This window comes from Cupressus sempervirens, chromosome 9, assembly GCF_028749045.1.
Source record: "Cupressus sempervirens isolate cs-2001-9-10 chromosome 9, ASM2874904v1, whole genome shotgun sequence".
In the NCBI taxonomy this organism is placed as follows: domain Eukaryota; kingdom Viridiplantae; phylum Streptophyta; class Pinopsida; order Cupressales; family Cupressaceae; genus Cupressus; species Cupressus sempervirens.
The window spans coordinates 15,139,361-15,165,811 of record NC_143126.1 but is presented as its reverse complement, the minus strand read 5'-3'; the positions used below and the strand labels follow the sequence as shown (position 1 = coordinate 15,165,811).

The window sequence follows — 26,451 nt, the reverse complement described above, 5'->3', positions numbered from 1 at the left end:
CTTCCTTCTCTCTTACCATTTTCTAGGTCTTTGCTTGCGGCTGTTTGAAGATGGAGGTATTGTTGTTGTTCACCTGCAGCTTCTTTTGCTGTAAGTTTTAAATGTCCCTTTCTTGGCACTCAGATAGCTACATCTTTTGTCATTGCTTGGTATTCTGAAAGATGTCGTTACTTTTATTTTGTTGGGTTATGGAGCACATTTGTTATGGCTCACGACTTTTGTTTGGTTGCTATGCTGGAGATTTTTCTAGGCCATTATGGCTGCCATGATATAATCTCCTTTCAATCTCAAAGCCACCATGATTTTAAAGAGATCTGTATGTTCATGTTTCATGATGTAATTTTCTGAAGACATTTCCTGCATTTAAATTGCAATTCACAACCCAAATTTATGAATGGTTGATATCTTGAGCTGCAAACACCTGTAGCAGCTGCTAGGGTTTATTAAAAAGGAAGACATTGTTATAAGAGCAAAATCTGATGCTCAAACTGTTATTCTGGAGACGTCTGAATTTGTTCTATCAATCTCTTATGAAAGTGATTTCCTTCTTTGAATTCTGCTCTTTGAGATTATAAATTCTGGGCGGTATACTTGTTCTTCACTTGCTGCATATTTCATCCTATTTATCCACCTTCTTTGAGGCTGCCAATCTTTTTTTTATGTGTCTGCAGTATTGTAGATACACAATCTTCAACATTGATATTGAGGAGAAAAGGCTTTGACCAAAGTTCTCTTAGCAGCACTCTTACCCACAAACTATTATACCCAGACAACCTTCATGATTCTAAACATTATTATAACATGGGATTGCTAGGAGACATTGTGCAAAGAATGCAACACTCTTCCCAGTAGCTCAAAAGAAAAGAAAGATGGGAATAGTCGTTGATGTAGTCTCCATCTATCTTCTTGATCTCTGTGATGCTAGTAGTTCTAAGCAACTAGGAAGCTGATTTGTCTAAAGCATAGACTGAAGCAAAAAACCAAGAAAGTCTAACAAATCTTGGCAGGTACCCCATTTTCTTCAAAAATATCTCCTTTTCTGCAAACCATTGTCTTTCAAAAATGAAAACAAGGCACCTCTATTGTTACTGTGGCCTCTTTCTATTGCAATTTCAACAATACTTGTCCTTTGAAATTATAGCATGCATTCTTTCTACTGGCTGAAAATGTTTATCTTTTTGTTGTGTTTGAATCTTCTTACCGTGGCTTTCATTCTTGCTGCTATACTTCTCTTGTTTTCACCAGTTTTTATCGGTAAAAGGTTTCAAAACAAAATAAATTGTCCCTTTAATATTTTTGTACTTCATGATCGACCTCTCTATTTGCTGGTGTATGTCTGTATTTTACTGAGATGAATAGCATGTAGGATGTTAAATATGAGATTTGAGTGAGTCATCAGCATTGCTTAGATCCATTGGATCTAACCCATTCTCTTCTTTGCGAATGCAGGAATTGGAAGCATAGAACGAGCAATATTTGGAAAAGTGAGAGGATGGACGCAGTTGGATGCCACATCACCAGTCATTACAGGCAATGACTGGTGTCCATGAACCTTTTTCCTTTTACTCTTCTATTCAGTTATTGATTTCAGTAGGATATAGATGTATGTCAGCATGTAGAGACTACTCTCACAGTCAAATGTGTGGGAGAAATTTACTTTTAGCATTTAATTTTTGTCATGATTTACTCCATCATGCAAATATTGAACATTATTTCAAATAAATAAAATACTTTTCTTTGATGTATTTTCTGAAAATTACTTTGAACGTAATAATCATATATTCCTTCATTTGAACATGTGTGAAAAATGAACAACATTTTTGGCGACCTTTGCTGACTGTTTGCCTGCTAGACACTTGATCAGTTTCCTTTGACATCCATTGGGCATTAGAGTCTAAAAATATGAATTCCTTGGACTTAAACCAGACCTGACACGACTCCTAAAGTTGTCGGTATGGGCTGGGATGTATGCAAATGAGTCTAATGATAATTGACAGGTTATTATTAGACTGATTTTTATGCATGATCAGACTGTAGCATTAACTTTAGAAGTCAGATTCATAGTTATCCATCTCAATCATGCATAAAAATGTGTGAATTGGATGGATGCAAGTGATTAGTATATGTGTGTGTGTGTGTGTATGGTCATGGCTGCCAGGTATGTATGAAAGTGGGACTGAAAGTGTCATGAAAAATGCAGCCCTAGGTGTACACATATGCATGTGTGTACTAACCTATATGTATGCATTCAATCCATGCATTAGTGTGCATGATTGAGGTGGGTGAGTATGATATGAACAACCAGACCAGCAACTTGACACCCCCTAAAACCTAAGGAACAAAACTAGAAACTATTCCAGGAAAGGAAACTAAAAAAAATGACATGTGCTTGGACAACACTTAGGGAAAACTTTAAACTAATATGCCGATGCATTTATTGAAAGCATGAAACCTAACCTAGAAAAAAAATAGAAATAGAATCATACCTCAAAGCAAGCCTTGAGGTGAATCCCGTTAACAGGAATCAATAAAACATCTCCTTGAATAGTGGCAAGCTGGAAAGCATTGTGTTCCTTGCACTCAACAATTTGAAAAGGGCCTTCCCAAAAGTGATCAAACTTAGCATGCTGCCCTGGTCTTGTCTTAAGTACATCCCACTTCAGCACCATATCTCCTTCTTTAAAATGATGATCTTTTTCCTTTTTATCAAATGTTCTCTTCACCTGTAGCTACTGGTATTCCATTTCCTGCAGTGCCTTGCTCCTTTTCTCTTCTAACTCCATTAATTTAGCAAGCCTTAGCTTAAGAGGATCCTGTTCTTCAAACAATATCAGTTGATCAGCAAGCCGTAACGCAGGAAATTCAGTAGTAACAGGTAACTTGGCCTCTTTCTCGTATACTAGAACGTAAGGAGATGTTTCAATAATTCGTTTAGGAGTAATCCTATCCAACCATAAGGCGGATTTCAACTTTGCATGCCAATTTCTCTTATTCTCCTCTAACATTCTTTTAATAATCGTCAAAAGGTCCTTATTTGTACTTTCAACCAAACCATTACCCTAAGGGTAGTAGTTCGATGAGGTATTCAGATATATACCTTTCTATAGCGCCCATTCAGACACTCTTGCTCCCACAAAGGCTAATGCGTTATCAGAAATGATCGAATCAGGAACACCAAACCTTGTAGTCAAATCATCATAAAAATTAAGTACAGTTGATTCATTTGCCTCTTTTAATGCTACTGCTTCAGTCCATCTTGTAAAATAATCCGTAGCTGTAAGAATCCACTTGTGACCTGAACTAGAGTTGGGATTAATTGGGCCTATGAAATCAATACCCCACTTCATGAATGGTTGCTCAACCAAAATCGACTTCAAGGGTAAGGTTGCCAGCCTTTCCTTGCTAGCAAATAATGCACATTTTTGGCATTTTCTTGACCAACTATGGGTGTCTTTGAATAGATCAGGCCAATAGAATCCTGCCCTCAACACTTTATAAGTTGTCGTCTTTGGGGAAAAGTGACCCCCTTCATCATGAAACTGTTCCAGGATCTTGCTGGTCTGATCAGCACTTATACAACGTAATAACATGCCACTATGGTCCTTTCTAAACAAAACATCATGCACCAAAACATAAGGAATTGATTGAAGTCTGAAATACCTGCATTTTGCTCCATCCAACCTCAAAGGACACACTCTTGTTTGCAGAAAATGTGTCATTTCAGTCAACCAGCAGTCTGATTGATTACCTTCAGCTTGATTATTATCAACTAGCAACAGATTTTGGTTGATTTCTACCTTTTGAAAGCTGTTTTCTGCCAACTGTTCGCATAATCCCTTGTCCCTAACCAATTTGGTGATATGGATATCAACATCATACTCCATCACCCGAGTAATCCAGCCTGCTCTTTTTTCATTTAAATCTTTACTTAACAAAAATTCTTTCACGCTTGGATGAGAAACCATTAGATGCATTTTGCTGTTGGAAACCAGGGGTCTGAATTTTTTTAGACTTTTAATGACAGCAAAAATATGCTTTTCAACAAAGCTATACCTTTGTTCGAAATCTTGCAAACCTTTGCTAAAAAATGCGATAGGTTGCTCCAAACCTTCATCATTTTTTTGTACCAGCATTGCTGAAATGGCGTCAAAACTGCCATAGGCATACAATATAAAATCCTTAGTAAAATCTGGATTAATCAAGGCAGGGGCAGCGGACAAGGACTCTTTAATTGCTTCAAAACAATGCTTTCCCTCTTTTGTCCAGCTGAAAACTGTATTTTTCTTTAACATTGTTGTTAAAGGCTTCTAAAGATTAGCAACATCAGGTATGAAACGTCTCACAAAATTTATCCTACCAAGAAAACTTTGTAAACCCTTCTTATGGCTGGGTAGTGGTAATTCTAAAATCGCTTGAACTCTCTCAGGATCCATAGTAGTACCATGCTTTGAAACAATATAACCGAGAAGTTTACCTTCATGAACAGCAAATACAAATTTCTTTGGATTAAGAGAAATGCTGAACTCCCTGCATCTTTCTAACACTTGTCTAAGATGAAAAATGTGATCCTTAGCCTCCTTGCTGAAAACAGTAATTTCATCTAGATATACCAGCACTATTTTGTACATTAAATTTCAAAAAGCCATGTCCATAGCCTTTTGGAACGTAGCTCCAGCATTTGCTAATCCAAAAGGCATTCTTCTGTAAGCCATGGTTCCCCATTTTGTGGTGAATGTTGTTTTAAACTAATCTTCATCTTTTACCAGCACTTGATTATAACTAGAATAACCATCTAACAAAGAAAACCTTTCAGAACCTGAAACATATTGTAAAATCTTTTCCATAGATGGTAAGGGATGCATGTCTTTTAATGAAGCCCTGTTTAAGTCTTTAAAATCTATGCACAAGCGTATTTCTCCATTTTTCTTTCTTACAGGTACTAAGTTAGAGACCCAAGAAGTATGTTTGATAGGAAAGACAATCCCTCCTTCTAAAAGTTTGTTTAATTCTTTTAGCATTAGAGGTTCTAGCTTAGGATTGACAGGTCTCTATTTTTGCCTTATAGGTTTGGTGTTAGGTTCAAGCTCAATAGTATGCTGGGTTAATTTAGGGTCAAAGCCTTTTAAATCAAAATAATCCCACGCAAAAACATCATTAAACTCTTGAAATAATTCAATAAACAACTATTTTTCTTGTGGTGAATTTATCTTACCAACTTTCAGCCTTTTTCCTTCAGAAATTTCTAGCTCCTCGTAATGCTCTTCTTTTACCAGCAAACTAGTTTTATCTTTTTTCACCTGATCATCTGGATCAAAGATAGTTTCTAAAGTGACCAAACCTTTAGGCAACTTGTTTGTTTTCAGCTGAATAATCTGATCACTATATTGTTGACTGAATCTATCCTGATTAGCAACTGAAAACACATCTTCTTGCAACAAGAAACTTAAAATCTATTCATCTGAATCAAAAACCTGCCAATTTATGTTGTTATCTGGTATTGAAGGTCTAACCACCACCTTAACATGATGTTGTTCGCTCTTTTTTGAGACATTTTCGACAATATCAAACTGTGCACCTACTGCTGCCAGCCTATTAGCAAACTGATTCTTTACTCTAGGTATAGATATTATATTGAAAGCTTCAAATTCTTCTATAATATCCCATACTCTATTCTTGTATAGATTTAAAGTATCATTCTTGACAGAAATCAAACCTCTAACCTGGTTTACAACGAGTTCGTTGTCCCCAAAAACTTGCAAGCGGATTATGTTTCTCTTTTTTGCCCATTCCAAACCTTGAACCAGTCCTTCATATTCAGCCACGTTGTTAGAACATGCAAATGAAAAGTGAAAAGAAGCAAAATACTTATCCTCTTGAGGTGACACCAGCATTACTCCCCCTCCAGCACCATTCTTGCTTCATGAGCCATCAAAATACATCTTCCATACCTGATTTTGTTGTTCGTTGATCTGATTTGTATCTTTGATCAGATTTGGAATTTCTGAACTTTGATCTAAAATCATATAATTTCCAAAGCCAGCATTGTGAACAACGTTGTTTTGACTATTAGAAACATTTTCAGCAGCCCATTCATCAAGCAAAATATCCAGGATACCAGTAAGGGATGTGTTAGAATCTACTACCTCAGGTTCATCAGTATCAAGTGACATCGGATTTGCATTTATAGCAGCAGGAACGTAAGGCTCTATATGGTCTTTTGCTAAATTTTCAGATTTAATAGTGATCTTTGTACCATATCTTGACCTAAAGAGCATATGAGACCAATCTGATGAAAAATAGCCACCTATCTTTGTAGTGAAATCTCTAGATAAGCATAATGCAAAAAATGGCGGAAGGTCTATGACATAAACATCTTGAGGTATTGAAAAAATTGGACAAGCATGCAAGGTAAGACTAGCATCCTTAATGACACCTATTGTGTTAACAACTGACCCATCTAATTGGACCACGCCTTGCTTGAAAGGTTGATATTTCAGTCCTAGCTGATCTGCTACCTTTTTTGGCATAACTGAACTTGTGGCTCCACTGTCAATCATACAATTATGAACCAGATTATTGCCTATGATCAAAGACACATAAAAAGGGGGAGGTTTGACAGCTGGAATTGCTGTTTTGTTGTTACCTTCTTCATTATTCACAAATACAACACTTGGCATATTTTCACTAGTATTACCTCTTTTTGATAATTCAGATTGCAACATATCAACTTGACCGGGTATTGCCAAAGAATCCCACATACTGATAGACACGTTCATTTTCTTCATATTTTCAACAACATTAAAAGGGATTGGTGCATGTACCTTAGGCTGTGATTTTGTAACAGCAGGTTGTGCTTGCTGTTCTATGTTGGTATGTGGATTAGTTGGCTTATCTGATCCTGCATTGGTTGTATTACTAATATTGTTGTTATTACCATTTTTTTGGTCCTCTAAAGCCCTTTTTTTATTCCTGGAATAAACAACAATATTAGGATCAGCATTATTTATACCACAAAATTCATCTACCTGCTAATTTAGGAATGAAGTATCTGCAGGGGGTACATCTTGCTGTTGTTCCATTTCAGCCTCTGGTGCCTGCTGCATATATGTAGCGTTTTGTACCATCAAAGCTTGCTGAATGACGCCATTTGAATAGGCATCTTGACTATGAGGTTGATTACATGGAAAACACCAGTCATATTCAGCAACCATATTATTTTGCATTGGTACAGGTACTATATCTCTCATCGAATTTGCAACATTTAAGGGTGCTGGATTATAAGGCCTATATGGTCTTTGACTTATGTTCTGCTTATTTCCAGCATTGTACCCTTGAAAATTTTGCCTATTTTGGGGCTGTCCTTAGTTTTGCGATTGATATCCTTGATTATTTTGCTGCTGGTAACCTTGATTTTGCTGCTGGTTACCTTGATTTGCAGCGAAATTTTGCAATTGGAAAGGTTGCCTTGGCTGAAACTGTTGCTTTTTTAGATTAACCAATTCATTTCCAAAAGTTTGCATTAAGCTCTCAATCTTTTGCTGACCTTGTTTAATCTCCTGCAGCTCCTGAGAAGGTCTTGCAACAGCTATTTCTTGGCTGGAAACTACTGGTAATGGGGTGAAAGATGGCATTTGCAAAGGTATATCTGGCTATATATTCGAAAAAATAGGCAAAGGAGGTCTAGGAGCAATTTTACTTGCCTGTATGAGGCTATTTTCTGCCCTTACTGATATAGCAAATGCTTGTGGCAGCATATTACCTCCCATAGACTGAATCATAATAGAAATATCGCTGTTCAAACTCTTAAGATAGTATAAAAATGCATGATCAACACTTGGTCTAACAGCTACCGGTATCCTATTCCATGTCTTTTGAAAATGTGTATTGAAATCAGTCATCTGTTCTTGTGGAGCCCTTTTTATGGTTGTTAACTGTTCTACTAATGACAAATGATCAAATTTGTCTTCAAAAAATTTGGTGAATGCATCACCCAATTCATCCCATGTGCCTATTGAAGCTACTGGTAAACTTCTGAACCATTCCAACACTTTCCCCTTGAATGAAGCGGCCAGTAACTTGATTGCTACATTTTCTTGCATCACATGATGAACATTGCATAAAGTTGCTATATCCCTAACATGTTCAAAAGCTGTAGTTTGGCTTTCTCCGGTGAAATATGGCACTCCTTTCAAAGCTGCTAAAGGGATGTCATTATGCTGTTGGAGATTCAAAGGACTCCCTTGATCAAAGGGAACAAAAGCGAAATTTCTTGGCTGAGCCATTACTGGTAGCTGATAACTTATCTGTTGTTGATGTATTAATGATATAGCTGGTCCAGAAAATAAATTTGCAGCCGAACCTCATCTTGCTGTTGTATCTGCAAAAAATGTAGAAAATTTTGATTCCAAAGGCTCGGTTCTCCAATTGGGACTTACTGAAAACGTGCTACGAGTCTTTCTTTGATAAACTCAAGTACCCTGTGCTAATTTCTGATTTCTCTTTGCTGGCTTTATCCTAGCAAGGGTTCTCCCACACCTTTTAGGTGTTTCAAGTTGTAAATATTCAAATGTATTTGAACTTCTAGTTTGTACCTTTCTCATTAACAACACTGATCTGTACCTTTCTTCCTCAACGAGTCGCCAGATATGCAGAGAAAATTATAACTCTGCTGTTTGCACATCAAAAATAGCAGCAACTTCCTTAAAAAATAAGGCAAAGGTCCCACCGGGCGTGCCAAAAACTGTTATCACCAAAATCTACACCCTGAAATTTGCTTTGAGTCCTAAAACTTGCAGCGATTTTGGATAAACATGGGATCAGCTAGAAGTTGTGGGTAACTTATAACTTGGCCGAACCTCCGGATCCTAGGCTGGTTCCTGTATAATATATCTTATACCTTACTTATACTAATGGAAATGTGAAAAAAAAAATTTCAGATGGAAAAGGGTAAGAATATGACTTAAAACTCGAAAAACTTAAAGAAGTAAGGTGATACACCAAAATTGATAACAGATTACTGCTATACTTGAGACACAATGAAAGATTTGACAAGACATTCACAAGAATCCTTATTTGAAAAACTACTAATTCACATCAATAATTTAAGAGAAGGTCTATGAATTTTGAAAATATACGAAATGAATTTGATCACAATCGAATACATCAATAATTTAAACACAACTCAAAACCTGTGAATAGCTATTTATAAAGAAGGTACAATATAAGACATCATTCAGAAAAGGCCTATAATTAAAACACAATTCGAATAACATCAATCACCTTAACGCACACAACTAAATCTGTCAACTCCAAAACTGGTTCCAATGAAAACTCTATTTCCATCAAAGGTCCTCAAAACAGTACATCTGCATAATGGATCAGCATCATAAAAAATTACACTTAAGGATCAAATCACATAAGCGTCCTCTCTCAAAATCTGAACCCCCTCCTCCATAAATAAGAGGAGTATATATAAACAATACAACTGCCTCAAAGCAGAAAAGCTGGGTCGAAATAATGAGTTAACTCATTATTAAAAACAACTAAAAATTCCAAAATCAAGCTTAAAATACCCCAAATTGAGGTTCCACCATCCATGCATGAGAAAAACTAGGAAAAACTCCCCAAACTGCCATAAATTACTCCATAATGTACTCTGAAAGCTGCCCCTTAAAATTTGGCATTTGAAAATACCAACTTCTCCTTAAACTCGTCTTCACTCTTGTCTTTTAATTATTTTTAATTGCACGAATGTTCATTATTTTAATAATTGATTTATAGGATATCAATTATAAAATAACAATTACAATTTTTTTTTTTATATATTTACTTGTGCAACTAAAATAAAATAAAAGAAAATTAAGACTTAAGTGTATTAAAACTATTATTACCTTTAAATTGATTATAAATCAACTAAAGAATAATAATGTTTTAAGTAGTATGATAACACATGCAAAAACAAAAACTCTGCCTTTAGCATGTAACTGGACCCGAAAATTTTATCAATTTTGATAAAGGGGCGTTTTATGTATAATGCAAAGAAAGGGGAGTTATTTGATTTTAATCTTATTTTGGAGATTCTTGTGTTCTGCGTGAGATAGCCTGAGGGTTTTCTTTTAACCCTAGCCACCTTAGAGTTTCAAATTTGCGATGTTTTTTTTGGTTGTTGGAGAAGCCATTTTTTGGGTATCTTGCTGTTAAAAAGACGCCTGGAAATTTTTTCAGACTCGTGGCATAAAAAGCAAACATTTTTTAAGGCCGCCGACTAGTGATTTGGTATTATTCGAAGTATAAATCTGCTCCTTTTGTGGTTTTTCTCTTTGCTGTTAGCTTTACTGGCTATGGTAGTGAAAATGCATGGATTTTTTGACGAAAGCAGAGTGGGAGTTTATTGCTTCTTGGACGCCATAGAGTTTTTCTGAGACTTATGGTTAAAAACGCATGGCTTTTAAAACAAGCCGACTAGTGTCTACTATTTGTTTTGCCTTTGTTTGATCCACACCACCATGATGGAGATATACGTAGCTTACTTGGTCATTTTGCTGTTGAGAATGCACATCTGCAGGGTATTTCTTTCCTGTGTCCTGACTGACCTTGGAGACGCCATGATTTAGCTTTCCTTCCTTCCCTCCTACCATTTTCTGGGTCTTTTCTTGTGGCTGTTCGAAGATGGAGGTATTGTTGTTGTTCACCTGTGGCTTCTTTTGCTATAAGTTTTAAATGTCCCTTTCTTAGAACTCAGACAGCTACATCTTTTGTCATTGCTTGGTATTCTGAAAGATGTCATTACTTTTATTTTGTTGGGTTATGGAGCACATTTGTTATGGCTCACAACTTTTGTTTGGTTGCTATGCTGGAGATTTTTCTAGGCCATTATAGCTACCATGATATAATCTCCTTTCAATCTCAAAGCCACCATGATTTTAAAGAGATCCGTATGTTCATGTTTCATGATGTCATTTTTTGAAGACATTTCCTGCATTTAAACTGCAATTCACAACCCAAATTTATGAATGGTTGATATCTTGAGCTGCAAACACCTGTAGCAGCTGCTAGGGTTTATTAAAAAGGAAGACATTGTTATAAGAGCAAAATCTGATGCTCATACTGTTATTCTGGAGACGTCTGAATTTGTTCTATCAATCTCTTATGAAAGTGATTTCCTTCTTTGAATTCTGCTCTTTGAGATTATAAATTCTGGGCGGTATACTTGTTCTTCACTTGCTGCATATTTCATCCTATTTATCCACCTTCTTTGAGGCTGCCAATCTTTTTTTTATGTGTCTGCAGTATTGTAGATACACAATCTTCAACATTGATATTGAGGAGAAAAGACTTTGACCAAAGTTCTCTTAGCAACACTCTTACCCACAAACTATTATACCCAGACAACCTTCATGATTCTGAACATTATTATAACATGGGATTGCTAGGAGACATTGTGCAAAGAATGCAACACTCTTCCCAGTAGCTAAAAAGCAAAGAAAGATGGGAATAGTCATTGATGTAGTCTCCATCTATCTTCTTGATCTCTGTGATGCTAGTAGTTCTAAGCAACTGGGAAGCTGATTTGTCTAAAGCATAGACTGAAGCAAAAAACCAAGAAAGTCTAACAAATCTTGGCAGGTACCCCATTTTCTTCAAAAATATCTCCTTTTCTGCAAACCACTGTCTTTCAAAAATGAAAACAAGGCACCTCTATTGTTACTGTGGCCTCTTTCTATTGCAATTTCAACAATACTTGTCCTTTGAAATTATAGCATGCATTCTTTCTACTGGCTGAAAATGTTTATCTTTTTGCTGTGTTTGAATCTTCTTAACGTGGCTTTCATTCTTGCTGCTATACTTCTCTTGTTTTCACCAATTTTTATCGGTAAAAGGTTTCAAAACAAAATAAATTGTCCCTTTAGTATTTTTGTGCTTCATGATCGACCTCTCTATTTGCTGGTGTATGTCTGTATTTTACTGAGATGAATAGCATGTAGGATGTTAAATATGAGATTTGAGTGAGTCATCAGCATTGCTTAGATCCATTGGATCTAACCCATTCTCTTCTTTGCGAATGCAGGAATTGGAAGCACAGAACGGGCAATATCTGGAAAAGCGAGAGGATGGACGCAGTTGGATGCCACATCACCAGTCATTACAGGCAATGACTGGTGCCCATGAACCTTTCTCCTTTTACTCTTCTATTTAGTTATTGATTTCAGTAGGATATAGATGTATGTCAACATGTAGAGACTACTCTCACAGTCAGATGTGTGGGAGAAATTTACTTTCAGCATTTAATTTCTGTCATGATTTACTCAATCATGCAAATATTGAACATTATTTCAAATAAATAAAATACTTTTCTTTGATGTATTTTCTGAAAATTACTTTGAAAGTAATAAGCATATATTCCTTCATTTGAACATGTGTGAAAAATGAACAACAGGAACTATATTAAAAAAAAAAACTAAATAACTACACTTGCTTTAAATGCATGTTGAGATGTTATGTTTCATTTTGTGGTGGTTTGGGGAAACCTAGTAGTTTGACCAGATAGGCATGTTTACCAGAGGCTGGGGAAGTGGTTGTTTTTGTGATGCTTAAATATGTGATGTTGTTTAGTCTTGATTATTTCATTCCCAACCAATATGCTATATCCACTTGTTTGTGTGATGAGATCGAGTTCTTTTTTGTAAGCTCTTGTATTGTGATTTTCTTGGTGTAACCTTCGAGGTTTTTGATTAGTTATATCAATTGGTGCTTTCTAGTTGCTTGTATAGGACTGAGGCGAATATTGTGATTTATCTATTGGTGTTTTCCAATTGCTTGTATAGGATTGAGGTGAATATTGTGATTTATCTATTGGTGCTTTCTAGTTGCTTGTATAGAACTAAGGTGAATATTGTGATTTATCTATCGATGCTTTCCAGTTGCTCATATAGGACTACGGTGAATATTGTGGTTTTATGAGATATAATTTTTATGAGCTTAGGGTAGGTTATCTATGTGCATGGTAGGAAGTGGCTTGCAATGGAGGTTAGAGCCCTAAAGAGGCTGCCTGAGTAACCCATTACATAAGTTGTATTAACAAGTGATAATATTTCATTAAATGGGTTAAAATGAATTAATACAAGTCATTTTTTTACCTTGCCCATGCCTTGAGTGCTAGTACAAGCTAGTATGGGAGTAGAGAGGATGCTTGGTTGTGACCTTGCCTCGTTAGTATGCCTTGTATGTAAGAAATAATACTGATGACACATAGAGTCACTAGGGGGTTAGAGTCTAAAGAGGCTGTCGAGGTAACCTTACAGTTGACTCATGTGATGACACTTGCCCACATGTATATTAGGTTTTCTACATGTCTTTGTTGCCTCTAGGATTAGAAGTTACTTGGTACCTTTGAGATAGATTGCAGCTATCATGATTCTTGACCTAGGTTCTTGTTATGACTTTTGGTTTGTTATCCATTTGGGAATTGAGATTATCTCCTCAACACGATGGGAGTGGGCCATTTAGGTTTCACGAGGTCGGGTGGTAGTGTTTCTTATACCATTGAGATCCAACAAATGGATGCTATTGTTGGATGTTTTTGTGCAGTTGTTCTACCCTCCTGATCTTGTGATTATGTTCTATGGTCATATTTGGGTTTATCATACTTTTATTTTGAGATCCTTTGAGATATTGTGTCTTATCATGATGTATATTCTTTTAGCATTTCATACTCTGTGACTTATACAAAGGATGATTATGCATTTTGGTTATGCATTGTGGCATCTCATGTACTTGTATATTAATTCATTTGATTTCATAATTTTGGTTATTCTATGATGTGGACTTTGTTATGTATAAGATTTAAGCTTAATAAAACTTATGTATGTGATTCAACACCATGGAACCCTTGAGATATCATGTAACTATTATTGTATTACTTATGTATGTATGCGAGTTATTACTTTCGCTATGTTATCTCTTATTGTTATAATGTTCAAAAAAAGTTTAGCAAACTTAGTGACATAATAAGATAATTTCTTTTTGGGTTCCCTGGCGGGGCATTACAGAACAAATCACAAAGACAAGAAAATTAAACTAGTATGGGGAGCTTCGAAAGACAGAAACTATAAAGTCAAACTAGGGTATGAAAAGATAATAAATTCCCAACCATGGGATAAGATTGACATCCCTCTTAATCTAAGCTGAGATCTGACATGTTTTCTAAAGTAGGTATTTTCCTTTCAAATGCTCTTCACAAGAGAATTCTTTTAACATACATGTTTACCAAGATGAATTTTGAGGGATCATCAAGATGCCCACTTTACAAAAAAGAATCTAAAACATCTGAACACTTTCTTTATGATTTTTCCTTTGCTAAGAATTGTTGGTATTGGTTAAATGTAAGAAATTAAATTGAAAAACAACATTCCTTGATAATCTATTAACTTTTTAAAGAAGTTGGCCTAAACATGGTTGTTCTAAGGTTTATAGTAATTTATAGAAAACATCCCCTTCCATACTCCTATGAGAATTATGGAAAGAAATGAATAGAAGATTTTTTTGTAATGAAAGGAAGGATATAACATCCTTTCTTAATAAATTAGAGGCATCTAAATTATTGAGGTAGCTAACAATGATCTCAGTAACTCATATAAGGAGGAAGGTTCTTTTTCAGACTAGGATGCAGAAATGCGTAAAAAGCAGGTTAACCCCATTAATCCACCAATGAACTACACAAAATCTAACAAGATTGTGGATGGTCAAAGTTAAATTTTGATGGGGCCTCTAGGGGTAATCCAGGACCAATGAGCTTATGATGTATTTTTTTCTTTAGATAACAGATCATGCTTAACAAAACGTCCCCAACCCTTAGGAGTAATGTCTAATAACTTAGTAGAATTAGAGGCCCTAATTGAAAACTTAACTATAAGTAGAGAGATAGGTACTAATAAATTAGTTATCAAAGACGATTCATAAATTATCCTAAATGTATTAAGAAAAAGAGAGACCTTAAACTAGATTCTTAATTCCAAACTTGAATATACTCTAACCATAGTTGATAAATTTGAAGAAAAAATAATAAAACATATTTATAGGGAAGGAAGTAGAGAAGTGGGTAATCTTGCTAATAAAGGAGTAGATGGAGAAGAAATTCTAATAAGACAAGCAAATATGATATGTATAAGTTAGATACTTGCTCTAGCTTTCTATTAGCTTTGAATAGTTAGATTATTTTAAATGCCTTTAAGAAAGTAGTGCTCCTAATGATGAAACTAATGTCCAAACTTGAATAAGATTTACGATAATCGATAAATTTGAAGAAATTAACATGAAATATATCTATCGAGAAGGAAATAGATCAACAGATACATTAGCAAATTTAAAGGAACAAATGGCGATAACTATCTACTAAAGAATTATTAGATCATCTAATCCTTAATCCAATTCTTATATTTAAAATAAACAATTACAAATCTTCACTAAAATTATTCAGGCATAAGAAGAAAACTAATTAATTGAATCATTTGTATCTAGAGTCGAAGATTTTCCAACTTAATTTTTTTTCCCATAGTAGTTTTTTTTCAAACAATAAGAGATTGATACATTAATTTTATTCGTTATGTTTTATTATCTTTGTTAGGATTAAACCACAGACATAAATAGCAATTACATGCAAATATAACCAATAACAAAAAAATAATAGATCACATAGAAAAGAACACAAGGCACCAAGATTTAACGTGGTTCACCCAATCCCTGGGCTACATCCACCAAACAACAAGTTTGATATTATTATGATCTAGTGATTACAACCTTATTACAATCCGTAATCCCTTACAACTCAATACCACTGCAAGAACTAGTTTCACATCACAACTTATGAAACAATCCTTAACTCTAAGCCCTTTTATACAAGTATTATTACCGCTTTAGGGTTATAACTAATAATTACATGTCGGCCCAAAATCTTGATAAAATAGGGCCCAAAGAATTTATGAAGTATGTACAATACTTTTCTGATTAGTCACCACAAACTAATAATCTCCCACTTGGGGACTAATTAGGCTCCACACTAAACAACAATCTTTTAATGAATAAAAATAAATAAGATTATATAGTTTTTTTTCTTCCTCTCTATATCATTTATTAAAAAGAGTAAATTCTAACAATGATCTTGACCAAGAACAAGTGTATGCAAACTTTTTCAAGATTCACATACAAGGAATGAAAGCTACCAGATAAAGAAGAATATCATATAAAGAGGAAGATGGAGAAGAATCGTAACGGAAGGAAAAGTTATTTTGATCATAATATAAAAGTATCTCACAAGTCTTGGGTTTGAGCCTACTCATGCTTAATAAATAATAATAATTAATTACAACACATAAAAATTAATCTTGGTTTCGACCTCTTAATGATTAAAAAAAAATTCAGGGTGAAAATGTAACAGAAATATAATTATTAATATTTGTTGATAGGTAATCAACCAAAGCCTAGATTATTAATTATTATTTGTTGAAATTAATTATTATTATGTGTTAAGTTAGAGTTGATTTGAACCCAACTTCTCATATGTGAGGCTCACAATTTACGATTGTGTTGTAGGCTCGTGCCTAATATAATTATTAATATTATTATAGGATTTTAAAAAGGATTAAGAAAATGTTAGTTTTTAGACATAATAAAAAATATAAGAAATTTGACTGATATATAGTTAATAAAATTTGTGCTTATTATATATATTAACTAAACATAGAGAAAGAAGCTTTATATAAATATTTCTATATAGAGAGAGTGAGGAAGGGAAGGTCTAAAGAATGAGAGAGAAGGAGATAGGTGGATGTAAAAGTGATATAGGGAGAAATAGAGAGTGAAAGTTGTGTAGGAGTGGAGGGAGACGGAGAGAGAGAAATAACGTGATATAGACAAATAATATGGAGAGAGAGAGAGAGTTTTAAATTGTTGCTTTCAAAAAGTTAGGTTGTTTATTTCACATAGGAAATGATAGAGCATGAAGATATACAAAGAAATAAGGAGAGAGAGCAAGAGAGAGAGGGAGGGGGAAAGAGTAAGATGAATTTATTAGAAAGAGAGAAACGAGACAGAGAGGTAAAAATATTGATATAGATAGAATAGGGAGGGCAAAAAGGCAAAAAGTGTATATATAAGTAGGAAAAAGATGGAGTGGGGGGCGGAGAGCAATAGGAAGAGGAGGGAGGCAGGAGGAGATGAAGAATAGAAACATAGAGATTCATAGGATGATAGATAGATAGAGTAAATCAAAGAGACATATAGGAAGTATCTACTAAAGATAGAGAATAGGTGATAGGTAAAGGGGGGGTTAAATACGATAGAAATAGGGAGGGAAAAAGAAGAAGTTTCGATGTGTGTGCGTGAGAAATATATAAAGGTAGGGATAGTAAGGTAGATAGGGAGAGTGTGTGAGTTAGAGAGAGACATGTTGATATATCTAAATAGAAAGGGATATAGATCTATAACTATCAAAATATCATCATTACATCTATATTTTACTATCAATGCAACTAGTACACCCTCAAAGGTGAAGTGCTGGTGTGAAAAATTCAAGACTAACCATGATGTCTAATTGAATGATAAACTTTTTTGTGAAAACTTAAAAAAAACACAATGATATTTGAATGGTGTACTTCAAAAGATCCAACAAACCAATTTGATAATCATCACCATCAAAAACAAGAAAATCCACTCAAATCTTAAAATCATTTTTGTTTGGCTTCTACTATAAGGAAAACAAAATTGATTGCCCTTCATCTTTTTATTACTACGTTAAACAAAAAAGAGAATTTCACATTCTAAAATAACCATTGCAATATTTTAGTCATTTTACAAAATATTTAGTAGCAGAAAAGCTTCTTTGAAGAATTTCATTACACATTATTCTAATAAGAAGGGCATAAAAATTATTATTAAACTAGAACCTACTGTAGAAATATATGAGGCCAAGTACAATTACAAGCTCTCTAAAATGATGCATAAGAAGCATTTGCTAAAATTAAATGGCAAGTGAAGTTAGACTGCCTTCAAAATTTATACACGAAAAGTTTAAACACATGTTTTCAGCAATGCTGTAAAGAAATCATACAAGAAACAATCCAAATTATAGGTTTGCTCTTATTCGTCTGCTAACAATTGGTGCTTCAAAGCTTGCAATTCCTGTAATTTCACGCCCTGTTATCAATGCGTTGATATCATATGTTCCTTCATATGAGTATATAGGCTCCAAATCACAAAATGCCTGCACAAACCATACATATCGAAATCAATTGAGATAAATAAATAACTTGTACACTTTAACAAAGTGTTTCAAAACTCATACCTTGGCCACCAGAAAATCGGCCAAGATTCCATTGCCACCAAGCAATTCTCGTCCTAATGAAAATGTTTCCCTTGCACGTAAGGTGTTCCATGCCTATTAAAAAAATCCAATATTTCACCCAATTGTAAATAATAAATATCTTAATTTGTGCTTATATATATAGTTTACAACAATTTGCATTACCTTGGCTAAGCTGGCATGCCCTGGAGTCATTTTCCCACCTTCATACAATTTGCATAGACGCCACCCCATCAGGGCCATTGCTTGGATGTTTCCCAGCATACGAACAAGTTTTTCTTGGTTGAGTTGAAAAGAACTCAAAGATGCTCCAAATTGCTTACGCTCTTGTAAATACCTGCACTATGAAACAGGTACAAAGGATTGTTCCCAACAATTTTGTATGATGCAAAATCAGCACTGAATTAAAATAATTCTATACATACCTATAACACATATCATACACACCCATTGCAATTCCTATGGGCTGCCATGTAACCATTATACGGGATACAGCTAGAACCTGTAATACAATAAAAATTTATTTTCAAACATTACACACTGAGAAAAAAATTAAGTTTAGAAAAAGTAAGTAACTTTGACTATTTGATACTTTTATCCCAAGAAAAGTCTTAGTTTGTGATGTTTAACCAGCCCGCACCAATGGTCCTGGTTATAAATTTCATACACTAACCATTCACTCCTAGCCAAAATGTGTTAAATAGTCAAAGTTGACATACTTTTATTAGAAGCTTAATTTTTTCCTTAATATGTAATGTTTAAGGATGACCCATCAATACATGTGCCATCAATGACACAAACATAAAAATAACTGTTCTTATATAAACAAAAAATAAATAAAAGAAAAAACAACAAAATTCAAATACGTCCAAAAATTAACAAGAGATATCTACTTCAAAGATTCATAGATCTACATACCCCTATATGAAGAGTTCCTATAGATTTTCAATGTAATCCTAATGTATTAGGCAACTCTTAACATACCTTGTTTGTGTCTTGAAAAGAATTAATGCCTGTCAACCTATCCTCATCAGGAACAAAAACCTCCTTCATAAGAATATTCCCATTCTGCATAATTCTCAACCCAATTTTATTCTCTATCTTTGACACTTTCAGTCCAGGAGTTCCTTTCTTAACAATAAACCTGTAAGATTCAATATCTAACATATCAATGTTTTGGAGGCAATTAAAAAGATCTTGAAGAGGAAAAAAAAACATGAAGTTTTTGCATACAAGAAAGGTCTCAGAATCAAGAATTAGGACCAAATCCACACTCCACCACATAAACCTATGATCAAACTAACGAATCTTCAAAGATAAAACTAAAAGTAAAATGGTAAATAATGGATAAAATGTTTAGTGGGTTAATAAAACATGCAACTGTGGATTTATAAAGGCTAATTTGGTAATCATATAGTTATCAATAATAGGATAAGCTAAGAAATTGGAAAAAAAAAAAAATTCTCTTAAGCTAGGTTAATTTTATCTACATTATGAAATGGATTCAACCGTGCTGTCCATCATCTTTATCTGCTTAAGTGACGCATCTTTGTCTGATGTTCATTTGTGATATTTGTAATACATAAAATTTTCAGTTCTGAGATCTGACATGTTTGGTGTTTTCTCATTCTGGGCTCACCTCTACTAATATCTTTTGTTGTCTTCAAATTATCTTAAGTTTAGGAATTCTGCCAGAATGCAACAATTGTACGTGATATCATCTTTCTCATTTATTATCTTTTGAAAACATTACCGATAAAAACCAGTTTTTATCTTGTTTCTACACAGTAGTAGTCAATTTGTGATTCTTATAATTTCATAAGACAGTCTCTTCGAAAAGCAAGGTTGATGACAAGAGAACTTAGAAACACCCTGTAATTTTGTAAAGAACTGGATTTGAATCTTTTTCTGAATAAATCCATATTTGGTATCTCAATTATAACAATCCAAGATCATTCGTGGTGCATATGGCAGGAAACACTTGTGGGTGAAAGTTTTTCAATAGTGAAGGCTTTATATAGCCCACCTGCCCAAAGATAATATACTCCAGTAGAAAGGAAGCATACAATATGAAAATGTTGTGAACAGATTAGAAATGTTGCATGAATCATTTTCCATAATCCCAATAGTAGCAATAGTATGAGGCAAGTACAAGTTATAGAATAAGTCAAATTGTGATACTGCTATCAGATATCAGATATGGAAATTATATTTATTGCGCGACCTGCAGTTTTAAATAGCCTTGGCCAACTTCAGCCCAACAGTTTTTGCTTATGTCGATGGTTTGGTAGCTACAAACAACAGTCCCACTAAGCAAGCATCCTCCGAAATTTGTGTCAAAAATATTTCACAAAGTATGCCTTTTGAAACTATCAAAGATGTGGTTTCACCATTACAGATTTTGAATTGGCATGTCAATGGTTAGAGCAACATACTCTTATTGATAATTTTGTTGGGAGGGTCCCCCCTTCAAACCATACTCCAAGCTTGGGTTGCCAAGTCACGAGCCTGTCATGGGGTCTGTCTTGAGGGGGAAACCTCACAAAGGAGGTTTGTTTGTTCTATTTTTCTAAAGTTAGCTGTGTTGAGCTGTTGAGCTGTTTTTCAGCACAACAGTTGGTATTTTCAGTTGTCTCAGTCTCAGATCATAAGAAGCTTCATGTGCTTCTCTGGCTTGAATTTAATCTCCCTTTATCATATTGGCATGCAATTCCTACCATCGTTTGAAGCACTTGCTTTCCATTGATAATCTTAAGAGGCTATTGGCCTTATGTTGGATGACAAAGCATCAGGTTGTGATGGATTCCCCTACAAATTTGACAAAGCTCGTGTGCGTCTCAACCATCATAAGGTCTATCTTAAAGCAATCTGCAATCAATGCTTAGATAAATTGATAAACAGAGGAAATATCAAATTCATAGCTAAATTGGAACACACTCAAGACATTTCCATGCTCAATATCTCCTACAAGATTATTGCTAACACTCAAGCTTTGAAGATCTAAAGCAATGTCATTGGTTCTGGGAGGGCAGGGAAGGGTCCTGTGGAAGCTCTAAACAAGAAGCTATTTTTTTGAAGTTAAACTTTGCCAGAACTTATGGAGAAAGGCTAATCTCCATTCAAAATGCACTAAAGAGAAAACAAAGTCAAATTTTTTTTTTCAAGATTCACGAAAACTTGGTGATTTTTTTTTTGTTGTTTTCCACTACAAACTATGCAAATCATGAAGATCAAAAGCTGAAATTTTCAGAAAAATCCATCATGTTTTTGATTTTTTGAAAATTGATCAATTGTATAATTTGGATGGAGGATAGCCACATCCGAACTTATAATCGTATTGAATGACACTTTAGTCTTGCCACCATTGTTTGACCCCAACTTTAATCAGCCATCACCATTAACAACTGCTTATCTCACTAGTCGATTGGGTAGGATTGGCCCCTAGGTCCATTTTTGTTTGTAATTGTCAGTGAAGGATTGCAACTCTATCTCCTTTGTGAGGTTTAGAAAAATCACCCAACCTAAATTGACATATTAAATAAAGAACATTAATTGTTTAAAATTAAAAATTAGTATGAAATAATTAATAATCAAAGTTAAACATTTAAATATTAGTCATAAAGCATAAAATAATATTTAAATAATTTAAGCTTTGTTAATATTAATAATTAGCCGATAGGCTTTCCCTCTGGACTTGAGTCCAGCCGGAATTTGTCTCACGCCTGGAATTTTTAGCCGATTAATAGTTTTTTGGTAGGTTTTTCGGACAGATTAATAAATATGTAACAAGAGGCAACTATCGATTCATTTTTATAGCTCTTGTCTCACGCTAGAGAAACACACGCCCGGAAAATTGTTTCAGCGAAAATTGTTTCAGGTTGTAAAAAAATAGCAGATTTTGTAGCAGATTTTGCTATCATGATTTGCGATCATAGTGCGTTTCAGGCTGTTAAAAAAAAGTGTATAAAATGAAGCCGGTATCTAGACTAATGATGGAAAATCTAGAGAAATCATGTTTACAAATGGTGAATCACGATGATGAGATTGTGGCAATTGGCCATTACCAACTTGTCTTACATGCAAAAGTTCTATATCACCCTTGCAATGTTCTGTGTATGCAACAATAAATGGTGGTACACTATTGTGCAATTACTGTCGTTCAATTTCAGACCACCTTCTTTGGATTTGAAAGCCCCTTTCGCACACCATCCGTATTTAGCTAGATTTGGCATGCAAGTTGGACTGCAGCTTGCAGAAGTTTAACTGTGCCATATCTTATTAATGACACGAAGATCAAATCAATCTATCCTTGATTAGCAGCCATTTGAGATGAAGTCATGGATTGCTGGGCTATTTGACCGCCCAACAATTGTGCTGTTAGAGCAGTTTGATCTATCTGCTTCTGGGCTGCCGCTTTGTCTGTATGTGATGATGGGTATGAGGGCGATGGTTACCAGGGAGGCTTAAAGTGCACTGGTAAGTGGTATGCTATTAAATTTTGTGTGTTTGGCCATTTTTCTTCTGAAACGGTTGTTTTTCTCTAGAATTTTAATGGGTGTATATTATTTATGTAGAGGAAACCCCTTTTGTCTGAAATAAAGTTGAGTTTTTGTATATTCCCCTTCAAAGGGCTGAAATTGGTCACCACGCAATTAAGCCCTTATTCCCCATCTTCACATCCTGCATCACCCGTCAGAAACTCTATGATACTGTGCAATTAGGTGTATCCGTGGCCTTAGATCCCTACATCCTTGTAGTTTTTATATTCTCTCTTAAAGAATTTTCTCCCCTGTCAAAATTGAGATGAGGCGTCCTAAGAAACGTTGATTTTATGGAGTTCCTCATTCCTCACAGTTAATACCAATTAGGGGTACCCTGTTCACTGTCTCCTAAGAGAGTAGTACTGTACATTCTACACAAGTAAAATTGAATTGCTACATAAAAGCGTGTTGTAGTTTAAGCGCCACGCCTTGCTGAGAAAAGGCATGTTTACTGTTGCTATTTGCCAAACCTTCTCGCTGATCTAATTTCTTGTATGATGGATTGGAACTGCAAAACAATTCCATTCATTACAGCTCACAGATAGATAAAAGTGCTGAATACTAAACATAAAAAAATGGGCTTCCAAATGTGTTTGAAATGCTTTCAACATGGTAGCTGCAGCTCACCATAACCAATGGAAGCTGGTACAAATACGTGTTAAAGGGGAAAAAAATCTTCAGTACGCAGAATGTGAACCAAAAAAGAGGGAATTCACCTAATCAAATAAATAGACAATCTCACCGAGTCTGGGGGTGAATTAGTCACCAGATTTTGCAATTTGATTGAATCTTGCCTAAAAATTAAATCTTGTTGCAGATATTAATGAATATGCTGATCCGAATCTGAATGACTGCATTAAACCACCGAAGGGAACATGTTTGAACATGGAGGGTAATTTCACCTGCTCTTGCATGAAAGGAGAAGGCAACAGTAGAACGAGTTGTATAGAGAAGGCCAGCATAGTCATCCCTCTACTTATAGGTATTCTCTAAATTTTGTTAATGACCTATTCCTGGTTAAAATTATCAACAGTGAAATAATGCAAAATATATCTGGAGAGATTTTTTAATGAAATTTTAAATCACGCTCTATAATACATCATTATCAGAATGATCCCTTCATTTGTAAATCATGCAAGTTCATTTCTAGATTAGATTCTAGATTAGATTGTATGTATTTCTTTTAACACCAACATTTGAGATCAATATTTTGGATCAGTCATCAAGATTTGAAATAGCAAAAGATTCAAATATTGCCTTGCATGAGGGGTATCAATTAATGATGTTAGATTTACATTTTGCATATTTCCCTATACATTTTGGAAATCTGGTATCATTAATTCGGCAACAACAGCTAATGAAATTTTCCATTTTGTGAAGCAGGGATCTTTTCATCGCTGGTGGGAGGATCTTTGATTGCAGGGGCCATATTTTGGGCAGTGAAGAAGAGGAAACAGATGATTCTGAGAAGAAAATACTTTCTTCAAAATAGAGGCCTTCTGCTGCAGGAATACATATCTTCAGACAGAGGACGAAGGAAAGTAACAATTTTCTCAGAACCAGAGCTCATAGAAGCAACCAATAATTTCTCCGAAGACCTTAAAATAGGAGTCGGAGGTTTCAGTTATGTTTATCGGGGCAAACTAGCAGAGGGTAGGATGGTGGCCATAAAAAGATGCAAAGAAGTTGACGAGGAAAAAATCGATCAATTCATCAATGAAGTCATAATTCTATCTCAGATTGATCACAGAAACGTTATAAAACTTCTGGGCTGCTGCTTGGAAACTCGAATCCCTTTACTGGTCTACGAATATGTCTCCAATGGAACCCTAGCTGATCATATCCATGGAAAGGATGAAATAGAATGCTTGACATGGAATACAAGATTACAGATAACAATAGACACTGCAAAAGCACTGGCTTATCTGCATTCTTCGTGTCAGTTCCAATTGTGCATAGAGATATTAAATCTGTAAACATTTTACTCGATTCTGCATGCTCTCCAAAGTTATCTGACTTTGGATTGTCCCGTCTAATGCCAATTGACAATACCCATTTGACTATAGGAGTGAAGGGAAAATTTGGGTATTTGGATCCTCACTACTTTGTGACTGTTCAGCTCACACACAAATCAGATGTCTACAGCTTTGGAATAGTGATGTTGGAGCTCTTAACCAGCATGAAACCTCTGTCTGTAAATAGAGCAAAAGATGAACGTAATTTGACGGCCTTGTTCTTGTCTAAAAAAGGCCAGGTTCTCCTCCATGAAATATTTGATCCTCACTTAATGGGAATGGATGACATCGAATCCATGACAAGTGTGGCTAATTTAGCGGAAGCTTGTCTAAATGTGGATGTGCAGAGGCGACCTTCCATGAAGGAGGTTGTTCAAGAGCTCATGTGGATTAGAAATGAGAAGACAGGAGGGGGAGAAGGGCATACTTGGGAAAGCCAAACAGATGTTAATGAGGAAGAGACATCTATCCTTATCGACTCAGAGGAGAGGAGCCGCAATAGAAAATCAGTGAAGTTTAATGAAAATACCAATGTGTTTTACTCACCTTCTGTATCCAATGTTTCTTCTACTTTTCAGGTAGAACACAGAAATGCTGTGGTGGGCAGTGGAAGATAAAAAAACTACAATGAACGATAGACTATTTCTCAGATATGATCAAATAATGAGGGCTGAAAATATTTAGTAGATCCACTTGTAACAACTGAAATAACTTCTACTGATCCTTTAGTTGATTATGAAGAGTTGGTTAATCGTGTTCAAAGGCACACTTGATGTACTGAGAGGACATGCCTACGTGTGAAAGGTAAAGAAATGAAATTTAGATATAAAGAACCTTGGAAAGAATGTGAACAAGCATCGTTATACCGTAATGAAACAGGGCACAAATGCTTTGAACCAGCTAGAAATGATGATAGGTTGAACATTCATAACCCACATATCCTATCAATATGGAGAGAAAATACTGATTGCCAATCTATTACATCTCTAGCATTAGTTCATAAAATACATTGTTAAGTATGCATCCAAATCTGAAAGAAAAAGTGAAAACCGTGTTCAAATGTTGGCTAGAATTTGCTTAGATTCAAATGTAGATGAAAATGACGTCAAAGCATACCAAAAGTTTATGGCTGAAATTGTTGCTAAGAGAGATATTAGTGCACAAGAAACATGTCACATGCTTCAAAAATTGCCCCTTGTGAATTGCAATTGTCAATTTATGTCTTTGAATGTGGGGCGAAAAGTTTTGCACCACCTTAAACAAACAAGTGTTGGTAGTAGAATAGAATCTAGCAACATACAATCATACATGGAACATCCAACTGAGTTCAACAACTTACACTAATTGAATCAACAAGATCATACACATATGCTGCATCTCGCAAATGAGATAAATGGAGAATAAGAAAGGAAATAGCAATAGTACAAGTGTATCCGAAATATTTTGCAATTCCCAATGAAGACTCTGAGCATTTTGAAACCTTTTGTTGGATTGAATTGCTCTTGTACAAACACTTTCGTGATATATGCGTAGATATAGG

The 26,451-nt window shown here is 34.9% G+C and overlaps 1 protein-coding gene and 1 pseudogene across 3 annotated transcripts in view; one reads left to right on the top strand and one right to left on the bottom strand.

The window, feature by feature from the left end:
• Positions 1 to 17,987: 17,987 nt before the first annotated feature.
• LOC149537414 (acyl-coenzyme A oxidase 4, peroxisomal-like) overlaps positions 17,988 to 26,451 on the bottom strand; it is a 64,655-nt gene continuing 56,191 nt past the window's right edge. For all 3 annotated transcript variants that reach the window (XM_089800832.1, XM_089800831.1, XM_089800833.1), the window contains 5 exons: positions 19,340 to 19,499; positions 18,781 to 18,857; positions 18,521 to 18,692; positions 18,338 to 18,430; positions 17,988 to 18,256 (listed from right to left, as the gene is read on the bottom strand). In XM_089800832.1, coding sequence (XP_089656958.1) covers positions 18,119 to 18,256; positions 18,338 to 18,430; positions 18,521 to 18,692; positions 18,781 to 18,857; positions 19,340 to 19,499 — 640 coding nt within the window. In that variant the 3' untranslated portion in view covers positions 17,988 to 18,118. The remainder of the gene's footprint in view (positions 18,257 to 18,337; positions 18,431 to 18,520; positions 18,693 to 18,780; positions 18,858 to 19,339; positions 19,500 to 26,451) is intronic.
• LOC149537415 (wall-associated receptor kinase 3 pseudogene) lies at positions 22,756 to 25,528 on the top strand (annotated as a pseudogene).